Source organism: Poecilia latipinna, unplaced genomic scaffold (genome assembly GCF_001443285.1).
Source record: "Poecilia latipinna isolate Pla-1442-1.1 unplaced genomic scaffold, P_latipinna-1.0 Scaffold245, whole genome shotgun sequence".
Classification (NCBI taxonomy): Eukaryota; Metazoa; Chordata; class Actinopteri; order Cyprinodontiformes; family Poeciliidae; genus Poecilia; species Poecilia latipinna.
The window spans coordinates 272,167-295,640 of NW_015112861.1; the positions used below are offsets into that span (position 1 = coordinate 272,167).

Genomic DNA, 23,474 nt, shown 5'->3' on the forward strand with positions numbered 1-23,474 from the left:
TTTATTTCAATACTTTCTATTATATATAAATTTGCTTAACTACTGGCTTGTTTCTTTAATAACAAAATTAGAAAAGTTGCATTTATCAGTAAGAAGCTGCTCCAGTTGATAATCCTAGTTGAATTTATGTTGTTTTTTTTTTACTTGTACTCAACCAATTGGTACAATCATCCCTCTGTGAGAAAAACTGAAATACATTTGACAAAACATTTTCATCTCAAAAGTGTGCAACTCTTTAAACGGCTTCTGATTGTTTTGAACTCAAATCCCATTAACCTGCTCTTTTCTCTGAACTTGCCATCCTGGTCTATAAACGGTGAGAACAGATGCATGTGAAATGACCCACCATGGGTTTGTTTTTAGCACTAGCTGTTTCGATATCGACTCTGAAAGTACAAAACTGGCTAGCCCTTAGCTAGGTCAACTCCTTACACAGCCTCTCCTGATGGGTCAGAGGAACAACAGTGACAGGTTTATTTAGTCCCATTGCTGCCTCAGGCCTTTCAGAAAACACATAGAGACAACTAGAAGGAAACCCAACTTGAAGTGTTTGTGAAAGGCTCTTGAAATGTGTCTCAAGATTCATATTTTATGATATTAGAAAATTCTGATACCCTTCTTTGTCATAGTCGCAGTCCTTTCTTGCACCGTAAAGTTACCATTCCTGTTTGTTACCCTGAGACACACTTGTATAATCTAGACACATTGAGAAAGTCGAATACAAAATGAAGTGGAAAAAAAGTGATGCTGTGCAATAAAAGGTCTATATACATTCAAATGACTTATTTTCTTTATTCATAGAGGATTATTAAGAATACGGAGCTGCTGGAGATCTTTAGTTACAAACACCAAATAAGGCATTCATATGTGAATAAACAGAATGAAATACCAATCACATCTCAGGTGGCTTTTCAGCAAATCTATCAGCTCAAATAGAAGATAGAAATTTACCATGAGAAACTTAAAAGTGGTTAATCTCAAGGCTTTCTATTATTTAGAAATGTACTGTCAGTGCCAGTTTAAACTAATTACTACTTTTTAAGGCATGTTCTTTCACAAAGTAATTTTATGATACATTTTGTCATGAGTTTTGCTTTATTATTTTATCACTAATGCTGTTTTTCGAAAGAATCCAATGCCATTAGTAAGAAATCTGATCATCTTCAGTGAAAGGTGAGGTTATACAAGTTTTTAAATGATTTTAAAAAAAGCCAAATTAATAATCTTACTGAATTACTATTAATTAATTCAGCTTACTGAATTAATTACTATTAATTCAGTAAGCTACTCAAATAGTAGCTTTGAATGTTGATACTATTCAATGCCAATACTGGGATCTGCAACTATTACAATAGTTTAAATAATTCAAACAGAATTCATAATGTTACATGACCTGTTGAAAAAATGAGAATCTATCATTTTGATAAATATCTACTATAGGAAACCTGTTGTAATTTTTAAAAGACCAACATTTTATTTCTATTCTTCGGTTTAAAATAATACAGAAAAATGTTTTTTTTTCAAAAAGAGGATAGATACATGTTGGTATGATGGCATTTGTGAAAAATGACTAAATAAAAAACACATGGTTTCCAAACCTAATGACAAATAGATCTGTAAAAAAATATCAGGTTAGCAAGAGTCCTTCTGTTGTAGAAGTATTAGCTGCTAACATTAAACCTTTAGTTGTCCTGACAACGGAAAACCGTAGTTTTATATTTTACAATTTTAAATAATTTATGGCCAAGAAGAATGGGACTTGTGGTATTACTTGGGACCTAAGCAATATTACTATCCGTACCAAACATATCATTTTTCAACTGTCTCTTTGCCACCATACGGTTTGTTGCTATGGTTTCTGAAGTAATTGCAGTAGGTTGCAGTAATTGCAGTAGGTCTTAGTCAAAGCTGAGGCTTTGACTAAGATTCAAAGCCTCAGCTTTAAATCTGTTCTCATTATGATTAATTACGGAGTTAAAGGTTAGATCGAACAATTATTAAAAGGTTAAATGACTAATAAAAAAATTCATCGTGGGGAGGAATTTCTTTGACCTTTAACAGATGTTTTGGAGGATAAAATGCCCCCTGGAAAAAAAAATATATATATATTTTTTGTTTTCAAACTTAAGTTACATTACTTCATCCACCATAGAGAAAACTCATGTTAACACCCACTGACACTTGCACACACAGCCTGTCTGAATTTGTAAATACAATCTGAATTGAGGTTATTGCTCCTGGCTGCACTTATCGCTCTCCACAGCACCACTGATAACCTAACTATTTCACACTTGATCTGTTGTGCTTCAAAGTGACGCAGCTGTGATCAAATAACATTTGTGTGCCTCACTGTAATAAATAAGCACATTGTGGGAAAAATAAATATTTTTTAATAAATTATGGGATAAATATTAATCTAGTTCTTCAGTATTCACACCAGTTGGAGAAACTTGGATCTATTTATTTAAGGACTCTCATAAACACACAACGTGCAAACATAAATTAAATACCCGATAAATTAAAATTTTCAATTTATGTGAACTATACAAGACTTAAAGACGATTACAAAAAGATTTAAAATTTTGTTTTAGTAAAGATTTTACATTGACGTTTAGCAAATTAAATGATCAGGTCAGCAATCTGCTTCCACAAGCTGTGTTTAATCTCTGTGATAATCAGCTGTGGTACTGGTCAATAGGCGGGAGCCTCATTACCGGATTGGGTTTCGATATTCATCACATCACCGGCATGTAGATTTCACAGCAGACCCACTGTACATCCTCAGATCTGCCTGCCTCCGTAGCAGAATGTCATGCAGTCTGTCCTCCATAACAAGATAGCCATCATCCTCCTTTTCTCACATAAAAACAGAAAAAAAAAATTGCAATAGAGCACAGGACGTGAAAAAAGAAACAAAGTGAGCCAAAAAAGAGGCCACAGTTAGTATGAGGCCAGCCATTCTTAAACATTACAATCTCTTCAAACTTCTTTTGTTTGTTTTGTCAACGTTTTGCATTATAAAGATTACCAGATTTTTCATTAAATACAAAAATATAAAGGATAATAAAGCAAGGCTGTTCTCAGATCATGAAAGAGCAGTTCTCCTCCTGGTAGCTCTACACTTTCATCAGCTACAAAGCCCCATAAGTCTGTGCAATGCCCCAGGTTTTTTTTGGGATATTTTATTTTGTTGTTTTCAATTTAAAAGAGTTTACACCAAGCTGGCTTTTGAGGAGGACCCAGGAGGGATCAACAAAAACCCCGGTTCACCTGAGCCACAGATGCTTAATGCAGCATCAGGACCTGACTGGGGTGACATCAGGACAGCCACTTTCATCTGACCTTCCGAGTGCTTAGAGCTTATCAACTGCTTATCGGATAAGGTGACCATGACATTTCCTCCTAGCATCTCTTCATGTAGATTATTTCCCAAGCGAACACAATATTGAATTGTGATGGGTTTTGTTAAACATAAACAAAACTTCTAACTGCATGTTTGTAAAGTTGAACTTAATTACAAAAAGTCAAACTGGTACCTATTTATTAAACCAACCCAGTGTACAGTATGTGAAAGTCTGACTTGTTAAAATATAGACTCTTGTTATTGGACTTTTGACCCAACAACACATTTTCAATTCCTGTGCATTTTGGTATAAAGTTCCAACGTGGCAAACTTGCTTAAGCTTTAAAATGTACTTTATTGTTCTCCTTCTGTTTGGAATTCACTGAATAATCTCCTTTCACTGCAACATGTGAACACAGTGGCCAAATATTAACCATACTGAAGCCCAGAGTCAGTGCTGTTGATTCAGAACAAGAGCCGAAGTTCAGCTGGTACACCACAAAAAGTATTATACCTTTTAAAATATGCATGAAGCCATTAACCACAGAACTCATGTGTATTAAGTTCTGCTTCTTTCTTGAAATAGACAACCCCCTCTTGTTTGACTACAGGAAGAAAGTCATTGTTCTCTCAGACTGACTTGCTCCACTCTGTTTCTCAACTCCATTCGGCGGATTAAAGTGAAAATCTTTTTTAAGCTCACAGCCTTAGCAATAAAGACAACATATGGGAAGCTGTGCTGTAAAAGACCCGGGAACAAGACCGACATCCAAACTTAGTGGGGTTTCAAACAGAAATGTTCTTCCTTGCGTTAACAGACCCGGACACATCAGAAGATGAATACTGATTTGACCTGATCATTTAAGCACAAAGATTAAGATACTGAAGCTCCCCCTTGGTTTTCTGAAGTTGTGTAGACATGACTATGAATTGCAATTGTCTTGAGCCCATTCTGCTGTGCCACAAAACTGAACTGAACTTCCTTTGACTGTCACCCAACCTTCCTTTCACAGTGGAAAGGGTCAGGAGTTCTGCCATTTCCCATCAGACTGGGGTTCTCAAATATCACAGAGTACCCAGAAGCAAACAGATCGTTTCTTCAACATCTGCTAGAACAGCAGGGCTTTTGCCTCCTGCTGGCAGGGTATTGCACAAGTGACTCAAAGTGGATTTAAACCAGTAGGACGATTATTGCTGCAGCCTGACGGGGCTCGGACTTGCCAGTTCTGGCACAGGGCACAAGGCTGCTGGTTATTATCAGTCAAACACTTCAAATGCGATTTTACTTTAGGCCACCTTACAAGGTGCCATATCAGGCCCCAGACAGGCAGGCAGCAAAAGGCCAATTTGGAACAGAGCATGGGGAGATAAATGGAACAAGCCCCGAGCTACTTTTGAAATGTTAACATATTTCTTTTTGCTCTTGCTTGAGTGAATGCATTTCCGGGGGAAACCACAGTGTTCACCCTGCACACACACCAAAACGTACTATATATCAATCACACACATTGGCCCACGGAGTTGGTCATTCTGTGACTAATAGGTCAGATGTGACCACTCTTTGTACATTCCCTTCAGTCATGCATATCTGAGCGTATAAGAACAAATAAGGTACACAGACACCTTGGTTCCAGTCCACCTCTTTCATTTCCTGCTATATTGCTGAGGTAGGGAGCAATTGTTCTGCTACACAGCCCATCTCCTCCCTCTCTTACTCACTACACCTTGGAGGCCTTTCACAAGGGAAGAGAATTGCAGAAGTGAGGACGGTGGCTGTCTTTTAAAGCATTCAGGGCTTTTGACTGTACGACATGCTGAGAGGGATGGGTTTACAACACAACCCTAATTATTCTGCTGCAATAAAGTTATAGTAAACAAAGTGTTGAAGGAGCTTTCTTACCCCTTAGTGTTTTTCCACATTTTGTTAAATTATGAAGACAAGACCTGAAGCTCAGGTGGGAAATAGTGCATACAGGCCAATTCCAGAGATATGGTCTTTATGAGAGACTGATGAGAAGAAAGTTATTGTTAAAAGTTAAATCTAAGTAGTTTCCATTGCCACAATCCATGGAGGGGTCATAGCAGATATGTGGAATAATGTGTAAGATAAGACCAAAGTTTTTTTTTTTTTTTTTTTGCCTTACATGCAAAAGACAATGTGTGGCAAAAAAAACCTGAGACAGCACGTCACCTTGAGCATACCATTCCCACTTTGCTGGAAGATAGATGGAGGTAAAGACAGGAAAATCTTGGAAGAAATCCCATTAGATTTTGTAAGACTGAGCCTGGAATGGAGGTTCACTTTTCAGGAAGATGAAAAACTCCATACTTATATTAGGCATAAATTTAATTGAAAACCGGTGGCAAGACTTGAAAACCCCTTGAAAACCCCTTTATATTTTTACGGCGATATAAATTTCTTCTAAATTAGGAAGAAATTCAGTCTCTGCATGTCACAAAGTAAAGAATATATCCTGTTCTTTTCACATCCCAATTATGTTTTGAGAAACTAAGAAGTGCTCTGTAGCTAGCTCTCGGTGCTAATTACGATCTTGTGCCGGCCAATGTGAAACACTGAAACTTTATAACATTAGTTTGGTGTGATGTGCCAAAATCTACAAGGTTGCACATTTAGAAAAAAGAAATAAAGTGCCACCATATAGACTTATACATACTGCAAACTAATCAGCAAATCAAAATTGTTTTCATGTTTGGGCCAGCAATTAATTTCTATCAGACAAAATGTAATATCTGAGTTTACTGTCCATCAAAACCACAACCTCAAGGTTCTCCATTGTTAAGTGTTGCTGCAAATGTCGTCGTTGGAGCATCAACCTCAGTTCCTGCACGCTTGGGGCCTGCCCATGTTCCCATGTTCCTATGTTCCCATGATCCCATGTTCCCATGTTCCCGCCCGTCTTCACGACCAAAATAGAGAGGAACACACTCTCGAGCCACAGCTTGTTGTATGTAAAATACCAACAAACTTTCATAAATTAAATATTCACTTTCTGATACTGCTTCTGTGTTTCTGGTATTAGGAAACACATTAGTTTCCTAATAGTAGTTAGCATATAAACTGAGTGCAATGATTGGCGAATCCCACTGGTTCTCTGATTTGAACCAAGAACGCACTCAGCTGTAGCGTAACATCTTTATGTCCCGAGAAGTGGAGTCAGAATGAAGTTTTAAAAAATATTGCATAGGCAGTCCAAGGTTGTCATTTGTTATGGTATTGTTTCTTTCAAGTTGGTAAACCTGGACACTTAAAACCGATTAAAAAAAAGTATAACTTTTAATAAATAGCATTTACTATTTTGCATACTTGCTGCCATTTTTCTCCAGAGAATATTGTTTTAATAAACCCTATTTTGAAGCGATACGTAGTCACACTCCAATTAATCAGAAAGAAAGCTTAAATAAGTGGGTCAAACTCTGACCGGCAAAGTGAAATGGAATGAGATATTTCTCCAATCATTTCAAGCAACCCATTTTTCCCTTGATTAGTTTCAGATGTAGTTTCTGCCTCGATTTTGTTAAGTCCCAGCCCACTCACCGCACACGGAGTGATAAGCAGCTTTGGTTGGGGCCGATTGTGTCATGAGTATGCAGGACTTGTTGTTTATAATGTGAATACGACTCCTGTTATTATTGATTCTGTCCGAGAGATGAGCCCTCTGGGTTTTTCTGATGTTTATGCAGGAGAATGGTGATGCTTGCTAAGTGGGAAGGAGACAAAAAATCAATAGGCGAGGTGAAGGGAGGAGAGTGCCAGGCTTCTCTTAGTTCAGGACGTATTTTCGAATTCCTGTTTTTCTCCTCTTTAGAGCCACTTCTGGAGCCTGGAGGTGACGGCGATCTTCCTAATTTCTATAACTGCTGAGTTAGAGGTCTGCATCGGTTGAGAACTAGGAGCTGAAATCTACTTGATAAGTATTTATACAAGGCAGGACTTTTCATGTGGAGGTTATTGTTTCACTCACTGATGTATACAAATGGCCACTGTATACGTTAAAGTACACAGATTTTTTCTCGTTTTCTCATTTTGGGAGGGGAATATTTATTTCAATCCTGACTATTTTTTTTTTTTTCTTGCTGCATCAGAATATCCTTTTCACTCTTTGGGAGTGTTAGCATCTTGGCCATGAAATCTGGAGATCAAAGGCAGTTAAAGCCTAGCAAACATGGATAGGACCAACATGCATGACACTCAACAGAATATTTTGTCAAATATTATTGTCCTTTCCAGTTGCAAATTTGCACATGTTAATAACGCAGTGATAAATGAGATTTGATATATTGTGCAGATCTACTGGAAGAAATTACAAAGCCATTAAGGCGTTGAAACGCCGGCAAACTACTTTCCACAAATTCAGAAAACATGTAACAATAGTAGAGCGGACGGCACACCGAAAGCATTCCCAGAGCGCAACGCATTTTATTCAAGTTTGATTAAAATATTGTACCTAGTCAGTAAAGATGATACAAAGTTTTCAATTTAACTGCTTCTAGTAGAAAAAACGAGAATATTAATGAGGAAAAAAATGTGCTAATTAATCATTTTTAAAAAGTGGTTAAACGGTAACTATCTGCCTCAGTAAAGCAAAAATATAATGTCAGTGCAATTTGCAGAAACTGGGCTGAATCACATAAATCCTTGTCAAATAATCCTAGAGTGGGTATAGAAGGCTGGCTCATCACCACCGGAAAGTGCATAATGCCTCTGGGTGTTCAATGTAATTTTATATTCATTACTTCACTGACGTATTGTGCTGATTCGCTACTTGTTCTTAAATATTTCATACACTGCTGACACTTTGTGATGACAAGTTTTGATTGCCAACATTATTAATCTGTAGAGGTGGAAAGTTTTGAAACCAGAAACTTCTCTCAAAGTTGTGCTCACATTTATTTTAATAAGCCTGAAAATATATCTATAAAGCCTCACATGTGGGAAATCAACCCAAAAGATGACCAGAAGCTCAATTTGAAAAGTAGTAATGAAAATGTTTTACTTCAGGAAAAAACAAAAAAACAACTGTCATTTAGATTGGTTAATCAATGGTTTTGAGATTATTATACTCATTTTCATTCCTTGTGTAATGTCAGTTAATGGACTTTTTTATTCTGTACATGCCTTTTTCACCATGACAGTGGAGCCATAAAAATAACAATCCTTTGAATGGCAGCACCTTGAAACTTGAAGTTGGCTGTCATGAGAAACCTATATATAATTTGAAATGGGAAAATAAAACAAGTGCTGAAATTCTTTTTTAAACTACTATAGAAACATCAATATTTTAGAAAGTTGAGCAAAACATGTCATTTTTTTTTAACAGAAGAAACTGCAGCTCCAGCACCAAGAGAGGCTAAATGAATAAGTGCACCACAAGTTTAACTATTTGAAAAATAGTGTTGATCACTATGCATCATATCATATAAAGTGACCAAAGTGATTCAAAACTCTTGCAGTGTATCTGCTGTGGCAAAAATAAAGAGAAATAAAATGGAAATAAGCCCCCTTTATTCAATATTGATTTACATTTTATATAAAAATTACTTACATTTAATACATTTCTCCAAAATACAAGCAGCCAAACAACATACAAATCAAATACAAAATTATAAAATTTCTTATATCTATCATGTTCATCTTCAGCAGAAACGTGTTTTATAATAACTCCTAACGACCTGTGTGACTGTGGTAAATCACTTCCTCGCCTATATCATTCCATCTGTTGAAATATGAGACCTAGAAAAATATGGTATTAATTATCTGTCCTCTTAGTGAACAATACAGGAATCTGACAGCAAACATTCAACATGGGCCCCGTGTGGAGTATTTCCGTTGAGTGAGCGGAGTTTGGAACAGGTGGTGATGGAGAAGACGGAAGGACTGTGGAATTACATCGTCGGTGAGGAAAGACTGACTGGGTTACGGTCTTTCGTGAGGAGATCCAGCTGGGTCAGAGCAGGAAAAAAAAGACAACAGCTAAAAAAAAAAAAAAATACAAAGCCTCAGCTCACTTATGAAGCTTTCTGGTCCTTCCAGCACACATAGGAAACAAAACACATGAAACACTTTGCAACTATACATACATTTGCTTAGAAAATATGTAGCCAAATCGTCTGGTTTTGCCCTTCAGAAAACAAACCTCGTGTCAATAATCCTTTTAAACTAGAGTCAGCTGTTGGTACAAATTGTAGCACTGAATTGGAGCATTTGAACTGTGCACAAGAGTGGCTTAAGGTGTTAATTTTTTTTTTTTTTTTTTTTTTGCAAATCAGAAGGTTTACTTCGATACAGTTACAGGATAGTGCTGTATAGCTTTGAAATAAAAATGAGTAAGCAAACTGCATATGTAAAATCAAACTCCTGAACACACCAACAAGGATATTATGCTGATGCTAAACGAGAAAAACTCAAGAGCCTCGTAGGAAATAGAAAAATCTTGTTTCCTCCTTTATATTATATATTGTACACTGTGGTAAAAAAAAGAAGTACAAAGTGTAAAGTTAGGCTATGCGGCGGTTTCACGAATTGTCCCCTCTAGTTTCTTTGGGAGTAGCTCTCTCCTTTCATCAATACTGATGACTGGCTTCCGACAGTTTTGTCCGTCGATATAGATCTTTGCATACACGGGGTTGGAGTAATTCATAGGCTGCATTGGGAAAACAAAAGGAAGAGAAAGTAAGGATATTTCCAAAACTCACGTTCCAACAGTGATGATCCTAAAGTAGCAACAGTGAATATGTTTAGATATTTGTTAATGAGCTGTAAGTAGCCGGGGAGGCAACGCTTCACATTAAATCTGGTAAAGTTTGAGACTGTAAGTAGTTTCCTATTTACAATACAAATAAGTCTTAAACATAACACTAAACACACACATTCATCTGGAGTCATGTTTGGTTCCCCCCTTTGGGAAGCTCAATTTTCACTCATTTTATGTCATTTCAGTTTTTAGCACTTCCAGCCTTTATTTGGGTCCCATTTGTGTTACCCAGTAGCTCCTGCTTGGTACAGAGGGAATTACAAAATGAATGTTTATCAAAGTTTGTTTGCTAAAAACAGCTGGCCACTGCACCTTGAACAAACTGATAAGAGCGCATCTGAAAGCTCATTTTCATAGATTTTTTTGTAAAATAACAAAGCACAACATTTTGTCAGAAATCAGTAAGACTGTGTAGAGTTAGGTGCCGATTCTCTTAATTAGGAAAGACAATTAGTGGAAGTTTGAGTCATGCATATTTAAGGAGCGTCTAGGTTTTGAGAAATAAACATGCCAACGACTCGGTGAGAAGAAAGAAAGTCCTTGCTTGCTTAGAAAGCATGCAAGAAAATACACAGATTACATATCCATTAAAAAAGATGGGAGCCTGCGGGTGTTCTACAATCAACTTCAAGGTAATGATGAGCTGAATTTTTGACTTTGCAGAAAGCAATTAGGCGTTTGTGTACTTACATCTATATAACTGCAATACCTTTTTGATATGAATATGTTACACATGCACCACGTGTAGCATATTATCATATTAAAATCAAAATTACCCTGGGTGTTTGGATTTGTTTTTTCCAAATAGTAAATGTAAAAGTTGCCTTTTTATACAGGGTATAAAATATACTATATACTAATCATAAACTAATTTGTTTATCATTTTTAGAATAAAAAAAAGTTAAATTTACCTGTCCAGGAATGACCTCCTTGGGCACAGAATTCATGCCCAAGGCGTGAGGGTCACTGGATTTTACACACCACCCCTGCAACAAAACAGATACCATCTTCTGTCATCACTGCAGCTACATACAGTAAGGCTATAATCTCATTGTTTTGGTGTCACAATGTTCAAAGATCATAATCAGTCCTTTGGATTTAAAACAAATTGAAAAACATCTGAGCAAACAGGAAAAACTTCAAGACGCGAGTTCAAGTCAGCAAATCTCAGTTAATAACAAAGCACGACAGTCCGCACAATAGCAAATGTCAAAGCTGGCAGCGCAGGAAGCAATAGCATTAGGCTTGAGGCTTTAGCAGATGAGCTGTAAACCAGCATACGTGAGGGTGTAAGGATTTATTTGATGTACTGAGTGTGGGAGTGAGGTTGAGCGTTATGGACAGAATAAATCACCAACAAAATGAAAAGTCCTCTTGGCATCTTTAAACAAGTGTTAAAATATATACCAAACCTCACTAACAGTGTATTGTATATTTCTTCAATAAAACAAGAGAGAGAGAAAAAGCAGTGAACACGTCAACATGCGTTATAGGTCAAGAAACGTCGCTTAAAACGGCAAATAAACATTCTAGATTTTCTTGTTCGTTTTTAAGCAGTGCAGAATTTATCGAGAATCAGACAGACGACAAAGAAACATATGGAGAAACATACTGCAAATGTTCAAAACAGATTGCTAATAATAAGTTTACATCCCATAATGTATTAATATGCTGCTCGATCAAATTAAATACTCATTTATGCAACCAGACGAACTCTGTTTGCAAGTGCGCTTCTGGGAGATTCACAGCTGCATCTATGTAAACCCAATTAATCGTCTTCTAAGAATTTTTGTTGAAAGGCGTTTGACAAAAAGATGTAATTTGATTATGCAATCAAATTATTATTAGTAAATTAGTAATCGCAAACATGTTCCTGTTACTGTAATAAAGGACTCCAAATATGACAGAACATGATCTTCTGAGATTGCTGAGCATTGTTAAAACCAAACAAAATACTATGTCTTTAACATACAAGATCAAAAGAAGTAGCCCGTCAGTCTCATCATTTTATAAACATTTTTCACAAAGACAGTTCTGAAAAGTGGAGTGTGTATTTGTATTTATTCTCTTATCTTAAAACTCTTAAATAAAATCCGGTGAAACTAACAACCTTCACCACAGATAGTCGAGTACTTCATCTGTAAAGGTTATAGTTCATTTTAGATTCCTCCTGCAATTTAAATGTGCCAGGCTTTTTGTGAGTTATGTATATAGTAGAAAGAATTAATCTAAGCAGTGAACCCTGTGGTACTCCACAAGTAATCCTGGACTGTGAAGATTTATCATTTATACTAGAATCTCTGCTAAGGATAGATCACTTGTATCTGAAATGGGAATGGTAATCAAAGGAAGCACTTCTTCAAATAATTTTGTGGGGACAGGATTCAACATGGACTTTCAAGAGTTAGAAGAAGCTAAAACTTTTGGGCACAACTGAATAAAATCAGTCTAAACACAGATTACGTTTTTCAGTTGCCTCCAATGAGGACGCCATTATCACGCTCAGGAGGATGTCACTAAATTTTATTTTTAATAGAATCAATTTTGTTTTTACAAAGAATCCCATAAAGTCAGTACTGCTGAGAGTTGGGGGAGTTAACAGCTGTGAGTCTGTGTAAGATTGACAACTGTAGTAAAAAGAAACCTCGGATTATTCCAATTCTCATCCCGTTTCCAGAAACGATTGACTCAGGCAGGCTGAATACAGATACACAACACATTTTAAGGTTTTATTTGTAAAAAATGTTGAAAATTCAAAATTACTTATTGCTGTTTGGACCATTATATAAAATACCAGTGAAGTTCATTGAAGTGTGTGGTTATTATGTAGTAACATCCGAAAAAGTTCAAAAAGTTCGGTGCACAAAAAAAAACATATAGAACCATCATATGTTCTAAAAACACGTATTAAAAAAAATATTAAAAAAAAAAAAAAATAAATAAAAAAAAAAATATATATATATATATATATATATATATAATGAGCTATTTAATGAAGCCCACCTTGTGAGGGTCCAGTGTGAAGTTGGGTCGCAGCAGACTGCCTGCATCAGCATGGTTGTCGTGGTCCACCTCATACATGTTGTATGACGGGTTACCAATCTCCACGTTTATCCCTCCGTTTGTCATGGGCTGCCTCTGCACACGTTTTCCCCTGAGGAGTGTGTGTTTTTGTGTGTGTGTGTCAGAAAGAAAGCGAGTCATTAACATGAACCACAACATCCAGGTCAGCTCACCTCCCAGTGCTGCACACGTCCACACAAGACATCACCAGACAACGCTGGGAGAATATTAACTTGGCTGGGTAGTTACATTCAAAACAGCCAAACAAAGTTCTCAGAATGAAAGTTGAGACTTTCATTCATCTTCAAAGCTGCACATTGTTTGATAGTATCATCACCTGCTGCTTAGAAACCACCCTTTCAATTTTTATCGTTTTATTCCTTTTATCTGCATACCTTTGCCTCCGTCTGCAGATATAAACACCTGCCACCACCATCACGATCAGGATAACCAGCAAAACCAGAGGTACAATGATGGCAATGCTTCCTGGAGGAGGAACAGATGAGAGATGGAGGGAAGTGTTAGAAATAAACACAGAGCTGAGGTGAATTCAGACAGTTACCACAGAAGGTCAACTTTGATTTTGTTCTTTTTAACTTTCAGCTGGCATTACTTTGTTCTATTTACCAAGCATCTGTTCAGATAATATATAATATACCCAGTAGATAAACAGTGAAACAATATAAAACTGGTGCTAAAGTGTGTATTAAAAGTTCATAAAACGTCCAACAAGTACAACTACAAAATGTAACTCAAGTTTACTTCATCAATTAGAAGATAAACCAATGAAATTCAGACCTAGTGAACTGAACAAAGTAAATATGCTCAATGAAGGCTTTTGGATCCATACAATGGTAACTGGTGACTGTTGGCTGTTGTTAGAATGTCACTCAGGCTGGCTGTGCTATGACGGGAGCTTTAACAGATTAGTTTTCAGAAACCTAAAGAAAGTCGCCATAGTAACACACATTTTCACAAAACAACACTCTCAGGGACATGTTGTCAGCTTTTGATTTTTATGTAGTGTTTACTTAATCTCAAAGAGAAGTCCACCTCTCTGACCTGAAGTTAGCTGATATTTCATTAAGTTATTGTAGTTAGGAAATATACTGAATATAATTAGAAATCTTAATGTGCTCTCCAGCCAGCTACTAAGAAGTTCCCACAGAAAAATGTGTCAACTCTTTCTTGTATTAGGATATAAATGGCCCAGTAAATATTATTTTATCAAGATTTATCAATAAGTAAATGTAAAATGTTACTAATTTATTGCTTTTTATTCTATGATGCTATGTTAAGACATACTTATATATCTTGTTTGATTTTGACACTAAAGTGTTTTGTTCTTTATTGTCGTCAATATCTGTCATTTGCTGTCGCAAGTTTCTTCTTATCTCTTTTTATTCATTATCTATCTTTATAACTGATATTCATAGCATCATCAATATTTTATTATTTAAACTTACTTTATAGACTGACCTTTTTTTAATTATTGACAGCTCCTGCTTTTTGATTTTTTTCTGATTTTGTAATGCTGATAGAGAGAGTTATGCCTGCAAAGTTTGGACATACTGTCTTAATTAGTACAATATTAATAAATACATTTAATATGTAATAAATTCTATTTTTTTTTTTTACTGGAGTAAGTTTCCTGTCTTAATGATAGTTACAACAAAGACATATTTCTGATTAATCATCTGACATGAGTTTTAGGTTCGGTTAAAGCAGCAAACAGAGATAATCCACCTGCTTCATAACCTGCAGCTCCAGTCGGATGTGTACAGAAACTCATCATAAGCATGAATGTCGTATTTGTTGTAATATTTTATTGACTTATTTAAACCAAACAGCTGCAAACTGCAATAATAAAAAAAAAGAAACAAGTGAAGTTTGAATTTTTTGTGTTTCCTATAACATTGCATATTAGCTGAAATATTTGCATACACCACAACTAATACTTAGTTCGAAGTCACCGAGGATGTCTCACAGAACTAGATATTTTTCTGCAGCCATCAACCAGCTTCTGGCATAATTCTGGTTGTATATTGGTTTCTTTCCTCATCAAAAATCATAAAGCTAATTTAAATTGTTTGGTCTCTTGGCACACTCCTCCGTTAAGCATAGGCAAGACATTTTCACTCGGATTGAGGATAGGGGGATTTCCAGAAGCTGTTGTAATTAACCATTCTAAAACCCATTCTGACACATCGGGGACTAGGATCCCAAATGCACATGAAGCAAGCTGAAACCAACATTTTTAAATGAGCTCTTCCATTTCTTTTAAATACATTGGTATAACAGCCAGCAGAATTATGCCTGAGGTTTGGCAACAAAAATTGTGGATATTTAATCAAACAGGCATATATATGGCATATTAAACGGCGTTTAACTGAAAAATCTGGAGGTTTAGAGTCCTTGACAAATGGCATTTTGACTAAAAATCTAGATCTTTTTTTTTTTTCAAATTCCAATCTTTTTTTGTTTTAAATCTCTTTCTCTTTCTTACTGCTAAGCACTTTGAAATGCCTTGCTGCTGAAATGTGCTATACAAATAACATTTGATTGATTGATATGTCTAACAAACATCAAATTCATATTGTTTGTTGTTTAATCATCCCACCCTGGAAAAAGTACAATTCAAATAAACCAATTAATACCGTAACTCATTATGACCTTCATGTCCAACAGGACTGCATGATCACATCTCAGAGGTTTAAATGTAAAAAAATGAGATTTAGTAAAACATGGGATTCTTATCCTTATTTTTGTTGATTTCTCCACTTCTTACCTCCACTTGTGTTGTCTGATCTGCTGCTTTTAGGGGCAGGCCTTTCACATTGTGTCCCAGCCCAATTGGCAGAGCATCTGAAGGAAGTTAAAGCAGAATGTGAATAAAACATCTTTAGCTTTGTTTTTTTTTAGTCGACAAAGTGCTCAGGAAACACCTTAGCAAATTTACTACAGTATATGATGTGACAGTGGTTCACATGTGCAACACATTATGAATCAGTCTTGCAGTGAGGTGCTTTGATCCAACAAACACAACACATCACCTGGAGAGAGAATAAGCACTATGTACATCCATATTGTGTCCACAAACAGTGTGCGTTAATTTTCTAGCGTTGATTATTCAGTTAATAAAAAGATTTACGTAAAAAATAAATAAATAAAATGACAGCAGGACAACAAATCTCATCTCATTTGTGTTCCAATGGAATCCAATGGGTGTGATGTATGACCCTTGTTAGAAAGGGTAATGTTTAATTTCACAGTAGTCGCAGATGGGCCCGTAAAGCATGAGTGATCAGGTGGGTGCGGCAGGGTGATGAAATTATTCTAAATTACATGCAGTATCAGAGTCAGAACATCCGGCTATCAAAACTAAGAATTCAGCCCCATAGATGCGGGAAATGAATCCCGCCTTTGTAGGACGAAATGTCAGTGCGACATGAATTTTAATAGGAGGTTGGAGGCAAGGTGGAGTTTGATCTCCTTTCCAAAGTATATACCAAGAAAACAAACTTCCTAAAAAAATAAATAAATCTAAGCTTTTTTTTTAAAGAAAATTACATCAATTACTCGGTTTTGGGATGGGAAATTATGAATGATTCAGGCCTTTACCTGACATGTTTAGCTGCTAATCATGAACAGGATGTAAATACACACACTGATGCTCACATTACACATATACGGCACCATGTTTTATTTCTCCTGGGGTTCACTTGCGCACAGTGAGGACTGCATGAGATGGGCAAATGGGTGGCAGTAAAGGGGCCAACAAAGATGCTGAGTCATGCAGCAACTGACAATGTAATAAGTGCTGTATTAGTTAATAACTGTTCAAGATGTAACAAATACCATTAGTGCCCAGAGTACAGTACATTCACTGACTCTGTGTCTACTGGCGGCTTAATGTAATCATAAGATCCTACTGAAAGAGTGGGTCTGGGGTGGAAACAGGGCTGCAGTGAAGGTTAGAATAATATACATTTAATTTATGCATCTTCCTGGTGAAATCAGAAAGAATATTTCCAGATCTTATTCCACGTCCAATTGTCTCAATGTTCCTTCCATCCTTCCATTAACCCATCCATCCATTCGTCAGAAATTGATGATTGACTTTTGTATTTGCGTCAAAAATGGTTGAAAACGTTCTGAGGAAGTTTTAGTCTGGAAATATATGTTATCTAAACATTTTAAATCGTTTAATTATTTGCTTAATAATGTCAGCAACCACAACCATAAACTGTAACATCTTATATTAAGACTTCAACATTTTATCTTCTAAAACAAAGTTTTGGTGTTAGAATGCTGCAATAATAGAAGAGCAGCTAATCCAGAAAAACACTCAGCGTCCTATGGTAACAGTATGCACTACTGTGCAAATAAATGTCACTTTGCTTCCAAAGATCACAGTTATCAGTGGTCTTCTTTAAGAGGATTTTTCTGTCTTTAATGCCTATTTCTTTGCGCAGATTTTTTTCCTCAAACAAATCCAGATTTTATTTCATTTTGGTACTTTCATCTAAAAATTGTTGTCCTAAAGGATTTTTAAGTGAAACACAAAATACGTAAATAAATACAAAAAAAAAAAAAAATTCTCCCAACATGGTAAGGTTAGTATCCAATGTTCCTAAACTTCATTACCAAAGAAAATAATATTTGAATCTTATGTATATATCTAGCACTTATTACTTGACAGTTTGCTACAAGAAGGTACAAGATTTACCAACTGCAGAGTCTGAAATGATGCTAAATGGAGTGGAGGAGGGTGAGTGTATACAAAGGAGGTGAGTGGGCTCTGAACAAAGCTGGAGAGGTGAGAGGGACCTACTTGCAGCGAGGTTTGTTAAGAGCTGTTAATGTGCACATCCCCTCATTCTGACAGAAGTAATCGCAGGGGTTGGCCAGCTCATCACAACGTTGGTTCTTGAACCCTGAAGTGCAGCTGCAAAACATTGTGTTGGGAGTGATGAAAGGGCCCAGAGAATGTATGTTGTTGAACACTTGGCTGCTTGACGAATGGAGATTGACTCACTAAATCCTTTAAGCACCTTCAGTTGTCAGACGGAGTAATACAGTGTTGCGTTTTCAGAGAGTAAATTAGGAAAATAAATCATGTGAAAACATAAATCTGCTTCTGTAAAAAAAAAAAAAGAAGGAAAGAAGAGTCTCCTCTAAAAGACACGTTATATGAAAGTCTGTTTTGCCACTTTCCAGTGCCAAGGTTTCCAAAGGTTTAAAATATTACGATTTCCAATCTGCTAAAATTTTAAAAGTCTCCAGCAGTCCGACAGCTTTTTATTGTTCGAACACCGAATCTCATTTCTCCTAGTACAGGTTGAACTTGAAGAGGACTACAACTTCTCTGCTGTAGAAGTTATAGAAAGAAAAATGTCTGTTTGTCTAGAGCAGGGGTGTCCAAAGTCGGTCCTCGAGGGCCGGCATCCTACATGTTTTAGTTCTCTCCCTGGTGGTGGTAACAACCTCCTCAGCAAGTCAATGTTATCCTTTGGCCTTCTAATGAGCCATCATTTGATGCAGGTGGGTTAAACCAGGGAGAGAACTAAAACATGCAGGATGCCGGGCCTGGAGGACCGACTTTGGACACCCCTGGTCTAGAACTACAAAACAAAACCCTTCTATTGCTGACGCATGCCTAATGGTTTCAATTATTAGGAAACTTAAATAATAATTGTTAGATTTGAAAGGGAAATATTATCAATTATATTTACCTTGCTTACTGGGTAATAATTTTTTAGACAAGATATAAAGCTCTGTCCTTGAAAAAAGCAAAGTAGTTAATGCTATCTTATAGAATTAGACTTACAACATCTGGAAAAAAAATATCTGTACTTAAGACAGCTACAATATTATGCAAGAAAATGTAAAGAAAGTTCATTATAAGCTTAAATTATTAAAGGTTTTTGTCTAACTAGACAATATTGGCCAATTGAGGATTTCTCGCACTAATAGATTCTTTTCAATGTTTCGTAACTTGTATTTTTTGCAGGGCCATTTTTTTTCTTTTTTATGCGATTAATGCAATGATTATCATCACAATTGAATCAGCGTTACACAGCAGGAATTTTGCATTTGGGGAGCTTGATGAAACACACATTAACTCGGAGGATTAAGGTCAAACTTTATGATTTCTTGACACCGCCATATCCATTATCTCACATAATTTCAAGTCTTTGGAGCAAATAATAAACCGCATTATCAGGATCTGTTAACCTCATCGAATAAGATGGAGTAATTTGCATAGAAATTGATTCTATCCCCTGGAATTCGGAGAGAGGTGACCGCAAATTTCAATTTAACTACAGTGGACAATGAGCATTTAAAAAAAGGGAAAACTAGACAGATGGCTTTTGAAAATAAATTTCCAATTTCCCCCTTGGACAGATTTTCAACACGCAATGAATGCGATTATCGCAGAGGAAGTGTTCATTTTAAACAGCACTGCGAGTCGTCTTGATTCCCTCACACGTGCCACTTTAACTTTTGTCTGGTACAAGTTTTTGAGTTTCATGGCATACTGAAGCAAATATACGGAACTTTTTCTGTTTTTGTTGAAGGAAAAAAAACCTTCTAAAGCCAGCTGCTGAAGACAGTCACCGAGGTCTGACATGAGCTTTAAACGGCAGAGAGGAACAGCATGAGATGTTCAGAATGGCAGGCTTTGAAACAGTTTCAAATAATTTTTATCTGCCTAAACCCTTAAGCCACAGAGAGGTGTCACGCTGCACAGGGTGGTGTACTGGCACTCAGCCCCCTGCTGTTCATTGGCGCTTCAAACAGTGACATCAGATCTTCTCTCAATTTAAAGAGGTTTTTTTTTTTTCTAATCCAAAAAGGAGACACTTATTTTGTTGAGTTCTTGAGGCAAAGAGAAAGATATCCCTTGATAATTTTTCCTCCTGCTCTAAAAGCCACTCTTTCCTTAGCCAGTATTTCAGTAAAACCAAGTCTGCGTGGAAAAACATTCAGCTCTCTTCCCTCACACCTCTTTCACCCATTAGGCTGTAACTTACTGACAGAATGGAAGGCTGGTGTCGGGGTCCAGGTGACAGGTACCTCCATTGTAGCAATATCCATCACACAGCTGACAGCTTGGCGCAATTCTACCATTTGTGCAGCTGGAGGGTGGAGAAATAATTGACTCATGTTACAAGCAAAAAACTATATTTTAACAAGATGGGGGAGGGAAGGAGTTCTGGGTGGTTTTTGTCAAACACATGCATAATTGTTGGAAGAGAAGAGACTTCACCAAATAGCGACATTGAACACATGGTTAGAGGTGTAAAAACTAAATGTTAGCATTTCTACGCTAATCTTTATGCAGACAAAAATAGAACAGAAAACAAATAATTTAGCAGTAAAAAAAAAATGCATATTAATCATACCAGAAATATTAATGAGAATTAAACAAAAGCAAAGCTGCAACATAATACCATGAATGAATAAAACAAAAATAAAAATATATAAAACATGTAAATATCAATACAAAATAATAATATAGAAAATATTACCAACAGTTTTTCCTTGAATGTGATAGTAACCAACCAATTAAATAATCAATTAACATAAGAAATACACAAAAATGCATTGTAAGTAAATACTAACCAAATAAAAGATAAATTATATTGGTAAATTGCTAAGCTGGCTTCTATTTCATTGAGATTATTAGCAGATTAAATGCTGGTGAATTGCTTTAATTCAATCAAAGCAATTCAGAGAGCTTCCAGTCGGTCGGGGCAGCAACTGTGATATTGGGAATATGTTGTTTATTTTCCCCATAAATGAACAGTCATGGAAAAATACTAAAAGACCAAAGCTGAGTAGACAGGACTGACTACTCAGTCGACTCTCCCTTTAGAGAAAATTACTCATGTGATAAAATACCAATAACATGAATTCTATCAAATTTGGCAACCATTTATTGTGAAAATTAAAGTTATACAGTGAATTCCAAATTTAAGATGTAAATAAATTGGAAAGAAAGGTTGGTGTGAGGTTTTGATGTAATTAACATGCTTCTTTTGATGTTTTTTTTGTAATCTTTAATTCTGTTGCAGTATTTCAGCTTGACATTTTGGTTTTGTTCTATTTTGTTATTGTGAAAAAATTGCAAATTGCTAACCTGGCTTCTATTGCACTGATATTATTAGCAGCTAAAATTCTGCAGCAGTGGTGTGTAGACTAAAAGTTTTTCTTTTATTTTTTTATTTAATCAAATCAATACAGAGAGCTTACAGTCTGTGGAGGCAGCAACTGTGAGAATATGCCGTCTTTCCCCATGAATGAACAGAAAATATAAACCCCAAAGATTTCAGCAACAGAAATAATGGACGGGAGTGCCAAACACTCACTTGCAAACCACATCTAAAGTTTCCTCGTTAATAAGGCAGGGAGCCCCATGGCATCGGAGACACTTGTCCACCTCACACTTGTTCCCTTCATACCTTGCGGGACACACACATTCCACATAGCCGCTGCTGGATAACGTACAGGCCTTTGAGTTCACACAGTAGTGATGGCAGATGTCTGTTTCATATCGAGAAGCACAGAAGGAAAGGTTAGTGTATAAGCTGGTTAGATAAGAATTGAACAGGGCTTTAATGGGACTTAATTATCCACATCAAATGACATCTTAGCCACAGATGGAAACATATCTCCCCTTGGGCAAGCAGCAGTGAGAAAATACTAATGATGTGCAACTGGAATTGTTTTCCCCCATCCCATTATGTCAATGCACTGCTAAAGAAAATCCATCACTGTGGAAATGAAATACCCAAAGGATGTGAGATGGAAGAACTCTAATTCTGTTTATCTGCAAATTGAAGCAAATGTGGTGTTTGTGGAAAGATAACTCTTTGGGCAATTGCTTTTGTTTAACACTAAACGTGTGCTAAAAGTATATATATTTTTTTCTGGGAGTTTCATCCCGGGTAGCTGAATACAGATTAATGCTTTGTGTGATTACAAGGGAATGTCAGTTATGTAAAGAGCAGGTTTCCAGAACAATCCACGAGTTGAGACGAAGAACTCACGGTAAAGACAGCGATCCCCGGTGTACTCTGCCATACAGCGGCACACAGGCTGATTTCCCTGAGTGACGTCACATGTCCCCCCATTAAGACAATAATTGTCACAAATCCGCTTCTCACAGAAAGGCCCAGAGTATCCAACAGGACAACGGCATGTAGGCTTCCCTGTGAAAAAACACAGTCAAAGTTGTACAGATCAGTGCCACTTGTACACACAGTTATGATTTGGGTTGTTATAGTCCTCAATTTTCCTTTTTCTAAATGGGCTCGCAAAAACAGTCACACCTCTTTAACTATTTCACATTTATCATAAAAGTCTGTTTTGTGTTTTAATTGGGATTTTATATGATGGACAAAGTATTTTTCTTCCACAAACCAAATTACAATTGGAAACCTTCACTTTCCCATCATGTACAAAAAAAAGTACAGTTTCGGCCTAAGATAGAACGTTTTGTTTTTGTTTGTTTTTTTACATGTTTGTTGAGTTCCCTGTGTGGTTTGTGGAAAACTGCAAATGGACTTCTTATGGCTTTCTGTTATTAGTGACTTCTTCCTATTCTTCCATACAAGTCAAATTTCTGCAGTGCATAAACCATAGTTGTCTAGTCAATAAATTCTTCAAACAGATATTTGGATCTCTGAGGCTTCTCCAGAGTTAAGCCTCCTCCATGGCTGACTTTGCAATTTCCACCCAATAATTTTTTTAGCCGTTTGACAATCTTCTTAGGTATTTTGTGAAGAATCAAACAAATGTATGCAACTCCTCACTGTGTATGATAAATACACCTCAAAAGTATTCATGTTGTCGGCAAAATCAAAAACTGGACAGTGGAAGTGGACTAGTAGCAGCAAAATATCAACACTGCTGTCTGAGCACATTTCTGCATAAAATATGCCCATAAACTTCTCATCAATCACACAACAAATCACCCAGAGCTCTGTGCAAAATAGTTTGGGCATTGAGAAAGGGAAGAGAAAGCCTCTCTGCAAACTAGATAACACAATATTTAGTCATGCAATTACGTCAATTAGAAACAATTTCAATGCTTTGGATGAAGCATGGAAGAGGCTTTACCATGGAACTTCTTTTGGAGTCAATTGTGTTAAGAATTGTGCCATCTCTAACTAAACTACTTTGCAGGAGAGTTTATTTTCACAGCATTCAAGTCTGGGGCAAAATCGAAAGCAAAGAAGTCATGTAAAAGTTATTCAAGGAACTGCCTTTTGGTCTGTACCGGTTAA

The 23,474-nt window shown here is 36.4% G+C and overlaps 1 protein-coding gene across 1 annotated transcript in view; it reads right to left on the reverse strand.

The window, feature by feature from the left end:
* Positions 1-9,514: 9,514 nt before the first annotated feature.
* The window catches only part of lrp1bb (low density lipoprotein receptor-related protein 1Bb), a gene marked incomplete at its 5' end in the record, with an annotated part of 155,067 nt that continues 141,107 nt past the window's right edge, over positions 9,515-23,474 (reverse strand). The window contains 9 exons of the mRNA XM_015032561.1: positions 9,515-10,005; positions 11,028-11,102; positions 13,120-13,270; positions 13,575-13,665; positions 15,968-16,044; positions 18,014-18,127; positions 20,217-20,321; positions 21,555-21,729; positions 22,236-22,397. Coding sequence (XP_014888047.1) covers positions 9,865-10,005; positions 11,028-11,102; positions 13,120-13,270; positions 13,575-13,665; positions 15,968-16,044; positions 18,014-18,127; positions 20,217-20,321; positions 21,555-21,729; positions 22,236-22,397 — 1,091 coding nt within the window. The remainder of the gene's footprint in view (positions 10,006-11,027; positions 11,103-13,119; positions 13,271-13,574; positions 13,666-15,967; positions 16,045-18,013; positions 18,128-20,216; positions 20,322-21,554; positions 21,730-22,235; positions 22,398-23,474) is intronic.